A 15,099-nucleotide genomic window follows, 5' to 3' on the forward strand; every position below is an offset into this window, starting at 1 on the left:
CAAACTCTCGTCCCCAAGGTAAACTACCTTGGGGGACATAGGGAGCACTTGTCGACGACCAAAAACTTATAGATTTCTTCTCTGCAATGCGTCACTCATTAACATTCTACGGCATGCACTTAGAGTTGGTCATGCTTTTAGTATTGTTTGTGATGGATTGTTTTCGATATGAGAAGTCTAGATTGTAATTAACAGATTTTTACAACTTCAGAGTCCATTAGTTTGTGGTAACGACAATGGTTGCCTCTGAAGTCTGATCCTCCTGTTCCACTTAATATGTTCTAAAACAAAACAACATGATCATACTTGTTTAAGCCTCTAAGAATGAACTTAGAACAAGAATAGTTCACCACTGAGAGTGGAGTGCCAAAAACGAGTGTCTAACATTGCATGTGCTTAATTGGTACTGATAAGAAGAAAGTTTTTGTTGATAAAAGTACTGGCTGAGACTATATAAACAGTGAGCTCACTTGTAATTAAAGAGATGATGCAGCAAAAAGGTGATTTCTGTTCACATGTTATCTGAATATCTGCAAGTTAGCTCTTCAATCTCTTTCAAGTGCCGAATAGTGATGCACACTTTCTCCACGTAATTCTTTGCTGATTGGCTTCACTTCAAATATGAGTCGAACTTGAGCACAAAAAACACTTATTCAAAGGATAAGAGAGTCATAAAATTATGGTGATGGTGTCAAGGTAATGATTTTTTTTTATTTTTTTTTTTGGGTTTCCAGGTGCGTAGCAAAGACGCAGGGTAGATTAAGATGTAAAATTCAGTTTCGTATACCTGAGAGTTACTGTTAAAGTTGCTTCTTCTAATCATTATTAGTAATTTCTAAGAAGTCTGTGCATGAAAATTTAAGGATTTACTGATAAGAAGAAAAAGTATGGTATTTTCGTGCATCACAATTTGTATTGCTTTCTAATGAAAAACACTGAAATTCCTGTTAGCAAAATAACAGCAAGTGATTCTGAAGTTACTCTGTAGCACTGAATCACATGTTAGCTTGTACTGAATCTATACTTCCTCCACTTAAGAATAGACAGGACATTATCTTTTAAAGAGTAAAAAAACAACCTAATATGATGTGCAATAGAAGAAATGCATATACATATTGTCTCTTAAAACATTGTTCGTATTTTTTTCGTAATTCTAGTGACGAGACTATATTAACAAATCTGAAACTTACAGAGGTTACAAAGAAGACAATTTCGAGCTCATTTACAATGTGTTTCAGAACTTGAACACTATTTCTCTTCTGCAATTGTTAAATATGACTAATACCTTCTCTTAACACTAGAGGACATGGAAAAGCATTAAACAATTATGTGCATGACTAGTTCTTTGGCTCAAAAATTCAAGCAAGAGATGATATCCTAGGTTCTAGATGATCAGGTAAAATTAATAAAAACTTCATGTTAAGCTCCTTGGTTCCATAAACTTTTCCATGGAGTTTAAGATAATTTATTAGTTTGTTAAACCTCTCGAAAACCTCAGTGATACCTGCATTTGGTTGTGACATGAAGGCTTCATACTGTGACACTAGGATATGTCTCTTGTTTTCTCTGGTTTCCTCAGTGCCTTCAAACAACTGTATGTATGTCCACGGTCTGCTCTGATAACACTCGTTGGAAATGTGGTTTTTTTGGGGGGGGGGGGGGGGGGGGGTGAATGACTAGTTTAAAAATCTTTTGCAAAACCTAAATCTAAACTTTGTAAACTGAACAAAGAGAAAAAGAGGATGAGCACAAGTAGAGACTTATCTGTGTGTGTGTTTGCGGAATGTAAAGAACAACAGATAATGGGTCATCAGTTCACTTTATATTGAGATAATAAAGCAAATCTACTATGGCTCCCAGGAAAATCACAACTCGAAATTCCAGGCTGCTTCCAGTGCAGTCTTTATTGATGATCATGTATAATATCTTGGAAGTTCAAGAGGCCTTCAAAAATCATCTGTCTCTCACATTGCACTTTCTTTTTGTGTCATCTAGGAACCAGAAGTCCAAAACCACTGTACGGAAACTTATAATGCAATATTTAGGCCAAGAAATTGATGCAGATGCAATTCTCTAGCCAAGTTCCAGTCTTATGTTTTTTCACATTTTAAACTTCTTTGCAATTATTATGGCCTTATCAATTCATTTGATTGTTTTTTTATGTTTCTAATATGGAAACAAAACTTCTTGATTTCATTATGTTTTTTTTTTGACAGAGATTTCGTTATGTTTGTAATTACTGTAAGACACATTTTTTTCAGGTTGTGGATTGGTTGTCGAGCAGATGGAAAATTATGACCATAGGACCAACAATTCCATCAATGTTCTTAGACAAGCGATTAGCTGATGACAGAGACTATGGCCTCAGCCTCTTCAAAAAAAATATATGCAAAAAATACAGTCAAAAAAAAAACTTGGAGAATATATGCAAAAAGAAGTCTTAAATCAATAGACAGATTAAAACACCAATAAATATATAAATGTACAAGTCAAGTCTATCGACTGCCACATGCAATTTACACATGATCAAAAGACAACAAGTCTTAAACTGAGCTCAATAAGTTAAGACCAATAAATATAAACCAAAGCTTCTAATCTTGTTCCCGGCCTATAGATACTAGCCACAGTCACAGGGTGCCCCAGTCCATTAAACATAAGTTAAGCTTTCCGATTCACCCATGGCGGTTGAACATATCCCACGTTATGTCTACTACGTCTACGCCATGGGGGACGACCAACACAATATCCATCAGAAGGATGAAATTTCAGACCACGTGGGCAAAATATACAGACATGATTGAACCCTGTATCAAATGCATAGTCAATATTTTAAAACTTGATCATTCCAAACTACTCATCATCATAATTTAACAAGACACATGATATAATATGCGTCTTACCAGGATCATCGCTAGGCTGAAATGTAGAACAGTACGTGACAGTAGTTTCCCTTGCATCGACATCTCTAAAGAATTCACAAAAGAAGTGTGTTGGAGAGACATTGCAGTCAGCTTTCTTCAGTTTAGCAATGAAGCTGATATGAGACCATAAGTTTGAACTCTTATATTCAGGGTGTTCAGGGTGTTGCAATCTCGAATTACTTCTATTCAGGACTTCCAAAATTTCAAACTCAGCATCATCCTAAAAAAAGGTTAAAATTAGAAATGTTGCAGCACAAGTGGTCAAAATAAATATGAGAGAGCGAAGGGGAAACCTGGCTCTTTTCATAAAACTCCAAAGCCCTCTTTGCATGTCTAAGAGCCAGTTTCTTCCCGTATTCATCTATCCTGTTTCCACAAAAATTATGTTATAAATCACAATATTAACTGGACAGAAGCTAGCAATAACTTAGAAACCAAAACACTAACAATTAGTGAACCAGAATTAATTATGAAATTAAAAACTCTCTTATGCTTTATCAGTTCTCTTTGGTCCCTTTAATTTCAGAATAAAGCAAATAAAAAACCACAGACTAGTGATTAACATGTTATGTTAAAGCTTTTAAAAGCAGAACAGGAAGAGATCAATCCCTACAACCAAGTCATGCCCAAAGTAAAAAAACAAAAACAAGGTCTAATTGGCATGAATTCAAGTAAAAAATTCACAATGTTATCAACAAATATTATCAAATAGGTCAGGATTACATCTGCAAACAAGCTCATTCCGTTGCATTTGATTCACAAAAGATCCAAACCCCTAAAAATAAGGTGAAGCAATTGGTTCTAAGTTAGAAACTTTACCAAGCGGAAGACCACTCCTTGACTCTCTTGCGCTTGACCTGGTGACGGTCGGAGCCTCCAGCCATATCTCCTTCAGAGACATCAGTTCCTTTTTGCAACCTTCAATTGAAAGAACCAAAATGTAAAATGTTAGGTGATCTTTCTTCATGTGTTTGTCTCAGTGTTTATTTCACTAGTATTTTTGTACTTGCGATGCATATTTGAATACATAATACATATTCCTATTGTTCAACCCCAAAATGGTTTTTTTGGCAGGAGAATTTGTTAAGGTATCGCGACCAATTATCTAGTAATGAGGAGTTCATCTGTAATCTAAAAATTACGAGAAGCAATTAGGTTATAAATTAAAAAGTTTAGGGTCAAGGCAATAGTTACCTGTTTTTAACATACCCATTGACAAAAATATCAGAACTGAAATTTATGGCCATAAATACCAACCTGTCCCGCATCCGAGAATAGGGTATTACCTATTACGCATTCATAGGAGTATCATGCTATAGTTTTACTTTTTTTCCTTTTTTATAAAGACAAAATACGCATTCATGAGAGGAGTAATATGCACATGACACGCATTTAAGAGATGGGTATCACCTGATAGGCTGATACACAATCTGCAAATGCATAGCACCGCCTTCATTCTTAAAGCCCAATGTCACCAAACAAATGGAAAGAAAGAAGCATGAATATGGTTTCAAGTAAGTTATTGCGTTATAACTTATAACACACCAATCAAATTCATATAAACAAAGCCCTAGATTTCAAATCTCTCCTATATTCCATATTTCCATTCAACTAGATTTCATGATGGACCACATGAACCTTCCTCCAATCTGGTGCATACATAATAACATACACTCTCCTCTCTGTATCTCCTCTCAGTGCACTTGAACGGTATTTTAGTAAAAGCGGCGTGTAAAGCTGTCATTTTTTCAAAAATTTACCAAGAGACAGACTGCTCGACTGTTAGATATGGTCAACCGCGAGAGTGTCATTTGATTTGAAAGACTAAAGATGAGAAAGTTAAAAATTAACCTAGAGGCATGCTTCTTCTTCTTGAAGCTCTTACACTTGACTAGACGACACTCAGAGCTTCCCTGTGATGCATCGACTCCTCCTTCCACCCTTAAATTGCAATAGTAATAAGGAAAGCATAAGAGGTAATGAAAGCTTTTGATTCCTCACAATGTTATCATACACACACAAGTATTATTATCAAGTAATGAGGAAGTAGAAGCAATACGGTAATTTTCACAATGTTACCAATCGTTGTTTATTAACTAATCAAGCATTCATCTTTAATCAGACCATGGAATTAGTGAAGCAGAATTAAAAACTCTGTTATGCTTGACTTGGCCTATTTGAGAGGCATCAGTTCTCTTTGGTCCCGACTAGTGATAAACATGTTATGTGAAAGCTTTTAAAATCAAATCCACAAAAACAAATACAAAGGTCTAATTCACAAAAGATTGAAACTTTAGTTACTGTTTGCAACCTTGAATTGAAAGAACGAACAAAATGTAAAGTACGGACTTATAATTGAAAAAAGATTGAATTTTTACCTAGAGGCACCATGCTTCTTCTTCTTATCGACTCTCTTACGTCTTCCTTGTGATTCCTCGGTTCCTCTTTTCACCCTTCAATTGCAGAGCAGAACAGTGAGTTCATTCAAAGAAAAGCACATCAATTTAATTAGAGCAAAGCATATCGTCCGTACAATTTCACTTGTTCAAATTCACTTCCCTCCATCCCCCAATTACGGCGCCAAGTTATAGATGAACGAGAGGCAAAGGTGTCAATACTCCTAAATCATTCTTTAAACAATACACCCTTTGTCCCGATCAATTGTATACATTTATTTTTCAGAGATCAACCTGCATTTTAAAACTTTTATAAAATATAGTCTTACAACTTATTTTTAAAATTTTCTTTTTTGTATAAAAATATAAATGTTATATTTTTATACAGAAATATAAAATCTTAAATATAAATTACGGAACTATGTTTTATTAAAACATTAAAATTTGTGCCGCTTCCCCGTCCCCCAATATATACTGTTGACGGGAACGGAGGGAGTAATATAAAATGTGGCTCCCATGAGTTAATACATTGAATAATGTGTGAATTCCAATGCTACTCTTATTATTGCTCCTTATTCTTACTTTATATTTATATCAAATTCAACCATGCCCATATATTTAATTCAAATTTTGAAAAGAATTAATTAAATATTCAAAATATCAATTATAATTTAATCTTTTTTAATTGATAAAGTCTCAACGAGAAGGACCAACTAAAAATTATTTGTGCCGGCCCTTGTATATTATATATATAGGGTCGTATTCCAATATAACATACTAAAATACAAACAAAATACAAACCAACGCGATTTAGTAGAACGGTAAGGGTTTTGGGAACGGGGATGGACCCCGAGATGGGCATAGACGGGATCTAAGTGGGGCCTAATAGGGTCGGGGTAGGGCCTAGTGGGACTAGGGGTGAGCAAAACCGAACCGAAACCGAAAAACCGAACCGAACAATTTCGGTTCGGTTTTATTTTTTCCAAAATTTTGGCTTTTCGGATTGAACCGAAATTAATATCGGTTCGGTTCGGTTTTGGATATGATATTTCGGTTCAAATCGAAAAAACGGAAATTTTTATTACATATAAAATATATATTTTTTATATACGTATATAACATCCCGTAGATACCTGAAGCAGATGTCCAAACCTAATTGAGTAATTTCTTTTGAAGAGCGGCCCGCCTCTCCTCTCCCAATCAGTAAGTCTGTAACACGAACACCTCATACGAACATTAACAAATAGCTACCATTGTGTTGTTTGCTAGTCTGGTCAGCAGGTTTAGCACCTTGGTGCTATTTGCCTATCTGTTTAATCTTGCACCTTGCTGCTTTCTAATTTCAATTTGTTATTTTCAATTGAGTTGTAATAAAGTTTGATTGTTTGATAGTTTTGAGAGTTTGATAGTCTGCTTTGTTGATTAAGATTCATGGTTAAAACTTAAAAATACAAATTTCTAAAAATTTCGGTTTTTTCAAACCGAAACCGAAACCAAATCGAAATAATTCGGTTGGTTTGGTTCGGTTTCATATAATAATTCGGTCCGGTTCGGTTTTGAAAAAAGCATAATTCGGTTTTCGGTTATTTCGGTTCGGTTGTAAACCGAACCGACCAAATGCTCAGCCCTAAGTGGGACCATGGTGAGGCCAAGTTTTGGCTCTTAAGGCTGTCTGGAATCTGTCCAGGGCCTGTGAGGAGTTTTGGCAAGGCCGTGGCGTGCCCAGGGTGGATTCAGTGGGGGCGAGGGTGGGCCCTTGGTGGGTGATGACATATAGGAGGTGGATGATGACATATAAGGGGTGGGTGATGTCATTTAGGTATGGTTTCTTTTAGTTTGTGTTTTTGTTTTTATTTTATTGGTTTGTATTTGAGCTAATGCCTATATATACATACAAGGTGCCGGTTAGTATGATAAATAATTTAAAATTATTTGTTTAAATAAATTTTAGTTATTATTTTTTGTGAGGAACTTTTGATTATATCTCTGTGTGGTCAGTGAGACATGTATATTTACTAGGGCCGTCTCAATTGTTTCATTATGAGGACTCTCTTGATAAGGAAATTCATTTTGAATGAAAGAAAATGGATCATCTGGTATTTAGTTGTGTTCTTAAAAGGAAGGGAGGGAAAATAAATATAAAAGATAGGGAGAATTAAAGTAGAGGGAAAGGTTGGAGGGAAATAATATTATATTTATAAATATAAAATTAAGAGCTACTAGATGCTTTTTTAAAAAAAGGAGAGAGAGTACCCTTCTAAATTTTTAAAGAGCATTTAGGAGCCATTGTAGTACTAAATTTTGATTTGCTCTTTAAATTTAGACTTAGGAGCTTGTTTAGAGAGCCCCTTGGAGATGCTCCTAGAGCAAGTCCAATAGGTTATCTCATTACTTATTAATAATATATAATAATTATTCTTAGTTAGTCTTAGTGATTAAGGTAATCTATTTTTAGTGTCGACTCCAATAGCAATCTTTATATTTGTTCTCCTAAGATTATTTTAATAATAAATTTGAGAGAAAGAATGGGAAAAGGAAGGAAAAGACAAAGAAAGAAGGAGAGAGGTGATTATTTTATTCATAAATATTATATAGTCAATGGCTAGGGGTTACTTATAAATAAGTAATGGCTAGAAAATTTGAGGTTGTGCTGGTGATTTAGGTAATCACTAGGATAGTGTTGGAGTGCCTCTTTTTGAGGCATTACCTAAAATGAGTTTAGGTATTGCTTTTTTTGAGATTTGAGACTTGCTCTTAAATAATGCCCTAAATATGAGGATTCAGAAAAAATAACTTCAAATAACATTTATTAACGCTACATCGTCTAATGTTCAGTTAGAGTTAGAAGAACATATGGCTTGTTTATCATGTAGCGTTCTAGTTTATGTTTTGATGGGGTTAAAACACCAAAACGTTACACGATCTAGCGTTTTCTTCCAAAATATAAAACGCTAGATTATCAGGCGTTACTAATTGATATCAGGGGTCATTTTTCCAATTGTGTTATTCTGGGCATTACATTCAAAATTTATGAGATATAAGGCCATTTTTCGGGAAAACAAGAACCCTATAACCTAACCTTTTTCTTTTTTTTACTACCACCTCGGGATAATTTTATCCACTGGAGATTTATTATTATTAAATATTAATTATTTTGAAATAGATATACATATTTAATACATATTAAAATCGTAGGGTCAAATTCAGTGGAGTCTAATTTATTTGGAGTCTTTAGAGACCAACTTTATAACCGTTAGATGGATATCAGATCCTGTGGCTAGCAAATTTTGAAGCTATGTAAATATGAATTAAAATAACATGATTCGATGTGATATTAATGTGCAAAATATATATACATGATTCTATCTTGAATTTTGTTCTGGATTCTATTTTGGATTCTATAATATTTCATATTAATAATTTGGATGAGTTTGGAATTTTGTTTAATTGGTGTTTAATTATGAAATTATAATCTTAACAAATCATTTTTTATGAAAAAAAATGTTATGATAGTGTTCTTTGTTGTTCTTTTTTTAAAGTGTAGTGTGGAGTGCAACCCTACACACACACATGCATATATATATATATATATATATATATATATATATAGAGAGAGTTTTACTCCAATAGAAACCTACTTATCCTAAAAACTAAAAACCAATCTGAAATATCACTAAATCCTAAAGCAGATACCACTAAATTCTTAAACAACCCCATCTCCACCTCCATCTTCACCAACCCACCTCCACTACCACCACCTCCGTCGTCGCCTCCTTCATAACCACTACCACCTCTATGCCGCCCGCCCCCTCCATAACAACCACCTCCATCTCCACCTCCACCTCCACCTCCATTATTTCTCTAACAACACAACCTCCACACCTCCATCTTCACCATCCCCATCTTAATCGCTGCTTCAACCTCCTTCAACCATGTTCATACTTCTTTCTCCACTCGACTCAACTTCAAACGCGGAGCCGACAACGCTCCAACCCCCCACTTCAAGCCGCTCAAACCTCCGCTACAATCATCCTTCCTCCATCTTCATCTTCACCTCCACCATCTCCACCACTATCACCACCATCTGAATTGAAAACATGAACAGATCTGGAGATTTTAAGCTGGAACATATCTGGAGATTAAGTTTTCACTAATTTCTGCAACACATATCACTAAATCCTAAAGAGAATATCACTAAATTGTACTGAGAATATCACTAACTTGTATTAGTTTCTAGTTTTTATTTTAAAATTGGTTTCTATTTGATCATTAGCCTATATATATATATATGGTTTTGGTTCTTGACAACCGTTTCTCAGGGACCGTTTATATAACATACACTACCAGGGGCGTTAGATCTAAATTTGAAGGGTCCGGATTGAATTATTTTTTTCACCGATCCGTTTATAATTTTCCGCGGATCAAAGAGCTTTTCGAAAAGCTCCAATCCACGGAAAATTATAGCGGATCAGTAAAAATAAAAGTTTTCATCCCGACCATTAAAATACAGATCTAACCGCTCTGAAGTTGTGTGTTGGATAACATAACAAACGTTTGTTATTGACTAAAACCCATAATAATATACATGAGACTAGATATTACACCAAAGACGATTAACAAAAACACAAAATCATTATATTAGAGGCACGGGTAACAAAGCTAAGTCGGGCATAATTGAAGAAAAGACGGAAAAACAATAATTATTGCTCAATCAATATTATAGAGAGAGACGGAGAGAGAAGAGAGATGGCCGAGGAGTGTAAGAACATGAAAGCTTTTGTGAGACGAAAGATAGATCGTGGAGAAGAACTGACTCTCCTCATGGTGGATAATTTTTGTTCTCATTATGTTTACAGTCTTTATTATGAAAAGAAAAATTTACATTCAGTATTATATAATCTCTCTGTTCTTTTTCGTTTAATCATTGCTTTACATTATACTATAAATATTCTGTGTTGGGCAGCTAAAAAGACTTGATCTTGCAACTTGTGTAATTTGCTCCCCTACCGTGCCAATGCACCGGTATTATCTAGGGTTCAAATAGACAAATACCAATTTATTTATAAAATATTCCAAAATGAGAGGCATAGCAGCAAGCTATAGCAATGAATGGACCATAAGACTTCAGACACCCAATTAGGGAGTCGATTACATCTTCAAAATAAAGTTGTAAAGGATCATATCTTTCATCATAATTATTAACCCTAGCCAACTTAAAATGCTCTCAATCCCGTAATATATAATTAAAAGTCCTAATTAGTAATTTTGAGAGAAAATTGGCACTATGATCAAAAGACATGCAAAAACAGCACAAACACATTCAAATAATGAGATATGTAGCAAACAAAATGATTTTTTAACAAAAATTTGCAAATAACAACTCCCTTGAAAAAAATATTGGACTTTCCATACAAGGACCTTAAAAAATAACTACATGTCTACCACACACCAATCTATCGCCAGAGATGAACAAATATTTTAGTGTTGGAAAACAAACTATCAATAATTAAACTAGTCTATTCAGCATTTATGTATATTATGGGTGGAGAGGGAGACGAGATAGGTACAACAAAATATCAAGTATAAAACTATCATACAAACAAAATATTGATACATTAAAAATTACCTTCATTTCATTGGGAATAGGTAGAGTCGCCGGATTTAGATCTACCGGACCTATGTATGACCAATTGAAGCAGTAGTGACGCCAAAGCCATCTCCAGTGATTAAAAAAATCATTTCCAAAGTAACTGTGAATCCCTAAAAAAGATGTACACATAATCATAATCAGGATCATCCAAGTGAGCCGTAGCGTCAATGGCTTGCTGAATGCTCAACCTCGGAGTATCCCAGCGGGGATCCAATTTTCACCGAGCAATCTTAAGTCTCGACTCCAAGCAGTTAATCAGAGAATGATGAAGTCAGTGATCAACGCCTGATTATTACAAGAAAATAAAAAAAACAATCAAAAACTGTACACAAAACAACAGAAGACACGCAAGCAAAATGTTAAAATTTAGACTCTAAACAAACTGAACAACCGAGACAAGCTTTTTCTGTTTATATGAAACTAGAAAACGAAAGTAAACATGACAGTATGTACGCTCAAAATACACAAATGACAACATTGTATCATAGCAAGTTCAATGCTAAAGTTAAATAGATGTGGCTATTGCTATAATATGAAATTAAAAAGTACATTTTAATGTTAAAATAATTTTAATGCTCCAATGTATGGTTTTAAAATAGAAATAAAGAGATATGAAATATGAACACAAGTACAAAACATATATATAGAGAGAGACAATGTTGAATATATACCTATATTAAGATAATGCAACTAATTATTGAATAAAATTACATATTATAAGAATAAATTGTCTATTTAACCATATTATCCACACCTAATCTATTAACTTTATTCATTTTTATGTGAAAATCTAACAATATATCACAACTAAATGCAACTTAATATATATTTTTTTTAAAGTAACCGTTCAAATGCACCGGTACTATCTAGTGTTCAAATAAGAAAATACCAAGTTATTTCTAAAAAAATTTAAAATGAGAGACAAAACAGCAAGTTACAAGGGAGTGATAAACTCAACACTTTCTACTACATCAAATGATATCCTTCTAAATCCATTTCATTACTCACCCAAGTCGTAACTATCAAGATACTCCCAGTAGCCCCCGAATCCATCGTCTACCTCCTACTTTTCCCATCCAGTTACAAGCACAGTATGGGTCATACTAGTGACACGTAGCATTTCTCGTTTTAAAATTATCAACACGTTTTCCTCCATTTAATCATCAATTTTAGATTAATATTGCAACAAAGAGGAAATGCTAACCAAAGGACTGAACCTATGTAAGTTACAAAACTATTCAAGTTTATTAAGTTTATGTAATGCATAATCATATTATATACTATGGTTAAGTTTGATATGTTCTGATAATTGGATATATATGTTATCATACGCCGAGTATTATGTTATTATGTCGGATTTTCCTTAAAGTGTACTAGATATTGGTACTCATAGAAGCAGGTTTTCCCTATTATTTTATTCGTATGGAATGGCAAAGCAAATATATGGCTATGAGAATGAGTCAGATAACACTATAAAATGCCTGAACTTGTCGAAGAATCATTCCCCTGCCAAATCATTTTCTAAGTCCACTAAGGACTTAAAACATAATGGAAAAGTATGCAATTTATCTAGTCCTTGATCAAAGCATACAGTGCCACGAAAATATACCTAAAACATCCATCATCATCTTGTTTTACTGTAACAGCTGATCCTGGATTTGAACTATGCAACATGTATAGATAAGGAAAAAGTTCATAATATGATTCAGATGCATTTTCTATCATCAGTTCTAAAGCTTTTTATTTAGATCTTCAAGCTTTTCCATAGTTTACTTGTACTTTATGATCATCCTTCATGTCTCTCATGATTTCCGCAACTGTGTACTTTGTTTAATATTTGAAAACTTGCTTTTAATCATATCCGCTATGAATGATGTGCTTGTTTGTCGCTAGTCTTTAAATCTAATCTCCAAATCACATGTATGGATATCATGTAACTTCCGGATGATGAAACAACTTGTATTTCCATTCCCTAGTGCTCGTAACATCCACTAGCAACTTTTGTCAACACAAGAAAAAAATAATCTTTTTTACAAGAATTTTGCACATAATATTGAAAGTTGTTGTCAATTGCATAGTGGCCCAAAACAATCTTCAATGTCTCTTTATTACTATATATCTTATCAATTGCTATGTGCTTATGGATTTTGTTACTGATGACCACCTCCTTGTTAACTAGAGCAATCTGCCCAATAATCAGCTCTATAAACTCAACATAGCCCGCAACCACGTCCGAAACAGTACCAATAGACTACTCATGAATGATATTTGATGCAACATCTTCTGATTGTGTAGTCTCAAAACACAACTGATCACTTGATGTAGAAAACGACCGGATGTTGTTCATTTCATTGATTAGGCGTAAAGGGAGCTTTGTGAAATCAGATTCCTTTTCTTCCCAGCTTTATATAGAACATGACTTGACCATCATCTATTATACTAAAAGGAGGGTATCCATTGGATAATAAAAAAATGGTAGGTGTAAAAATCAAAATAGGGTTTGCAGTTTTGAGAGTCGACGCCCAAAATTAGGGTTCTAGCTGCCGCCACTTCTCCACTCTTCAATCTTCATCCCCTTCCTTGATTAAGTCTCATCGCTCTTCCATCCTCTCTCGTATTTACTACTTTTTTTCAATAAAATCAAGATCTAATCCTTTTTGGGTGAGTTCTTGTTGAGTATACTTGTTATCAAGGTCGTGCCCATTTTTTTTTTGAAATGTTGTTGTTTTGTGTTTTGATGTTTTTGTGTGCTTTGTTATGGGTTTCGTTACTTCCTCTAAGGAGGACTTATATTGTATTTGGGTGATCCTTAAGGCTGGTATCAAATATGGCACGGTGGTAAATATGCAAGAGCTCACCTTTCAGGACAGAAAATGTTCATATTTTGATGGCAGGTTTTGCTCTAATATCAGTTTATGAAACTGATACTTCTGAACATTGGGCTACACATGATGCTTATGTGAAGGTCAATTGCGATGCTACTATGTTCACAACTGACGTAGGTTGGATTACTCGAGATATGATTGTAATACTTTAAAGATTAAAGAATTTATATATTCTATGTGTTAAGCAATTTGAAAACAATACGATTATTTGTTTAGCTCGTTTTTTGTTTCACAGTCAGATTGTAATTGACAGTTCGAGGGTTTGTTCCGACTGTGTTTCAGTATTTTAATGAATTCTTCGCTTTCGTCAAACAAAAATAGAGGAGAGTATCCACCTCTTGCTTGATACTCTATTTTAATCCCAACTAACCCAGGTTCCAACTTCAATTCATTGTATATCGCTGCGACCAAGTTGTTGTAGGTACAATCATTGAGAATCAACAATCCGTATACCTCAGAGCTGATGTAGTTTCTATTTTCATCCCATTCCTCGATGTGTTGGGGTATAATAATAATGTTTTCCATTTCTCTACAACCAAATATAACTTTAAAATTTGACGGTTGTCAATTGAAGCTAATATTGATGTATAAATAGTAGTTGCAACTTCTGCAATCATGTTTACAAATTCTGTAACCATGGTTATAACTTCTATAACAATTATTTCAAAGGTTGCAAATGTAACTGATAGATATGCTCGAATTCGACTATTGATATAGGTGACCCTACGGGGCTAGTTTCACGTAAAATAATTGAATGAAAAAACCAATCAATACCATATTGTATCTATTTATAATGATTTAGTAAATGAACAAAATCAACAAATTCACTATTGAGATTTAATAAAGCATAAACTGTATTGATTCTTTTTGCTCAACTTGTATACTATGTATTTTATATCTTGCATAAAAATATTGAGCTGCCCTAATTAAATTGGTAATTGAAATCACTACTGATTGATGTAGAAAATCCATTACATCAAACCTAAATCTAGATCTATACCCTCAACCAAAGGTGTCAAAGTCGTCAAAAATGTGAAATTTATCCAGCATTTGTGGATTCTTGGAGCTCTAATTTGGAGATTTTTGTTAAAACGAATCTGGATTTCTGTAATATCTGAATTCATGTTAAATGGCCTTTGTAGATGTCTTACTACCGTGAAATATATAGGGTTTGCAATATCCCAATTGAATATATATCACTAATACACTTGGAGAGAGTCAATTCTTCCATGGTTCTTTCATCAATT

The 15,099-nt window shown here is 34.0% G+C and overlaps 1 protein-coding gene across 3 annotated transcripts; it reads right to left on the reverse strand.

Annotated features, from left to right (window-relative positions):
• Positions 1-2,440: 2,440 nt before the first annotated feature.
• Positions 2,441-5,579, reverse strand: LOC108194496 (uncharacterized). Of its 3 annotated transcripts, XM_017361458.2 has the most exons (7): positions 5,455-5,579; positions 5,300-5,374; positions 4,773-4,862; positions 3,741-3,839; positions 3,215-3,287; positions 2,901-3,141; positions 2,441-2,804 (listed from the first exon to the last, which is right to left on the reverse strand). In XM_017361458.2, the coding sequence occupies exons 1-7, from the start codon at positions 5,484-5,486 to the stop codon at positions 2,659-2,661; spliced, it is 756 nt and encodes a 251-aa protein (XP_017216947.1). In that variant the 5' UTR covers positions 5,487-5,579; the 3' UTR covers positions 2,441-2,658. The 3 variants fall into 3 exon arrangements, with proteins under 3 accessions (XP_017216947.1, XP_017216948.1, XP_063936942.1); XM_017361459.2 differs by lacking the exon at positions 4,773-4,862; XM_064080872.1 differs by lacking the exons at positions 4,773-4,862; positions 5,300-5,374; positions 5,455-5,579 and adding an exon at positions 4,116-4,766.
• Positions 5,580-15,099: the final 9,520 nt, after the last annotated feature.

This window comes from Daucus carota, chromosome 7, assembly GCF_001625215.2.
Source record: "Daucus carota subsp. sativus chromosome 7, DH1 v3.0, whole genome shotgun sequence".
NCBI lineage: Eukaryota > Viridiplantae > Streptophyta > Magnoliopsida > Apiales > Apiaceae > Daucus > Daucus carota.

Coding starts and splice junctions, on each gene's coding strand:
- LOC108194496 (XM_017361458.2), bottom strand. CDS start 5,486: ATGGAGGGAAGTGAATTTGAACAAGTGAAATT. Junction 5,375..5,454: donor GAATTTGAACAAGTGAAATT/GTACGGACGATA, acceptor CTGCAATTGAAG/GGTGAAAAGAGGAACCGAGG. Junction 3,142..3,214: donor AGTTTTATGAAAAGAGCCAG/GTTTCCCCTTCG, acceptor ACCTTTTTTTAG/GATGATGCTGAGTTTGAAAT.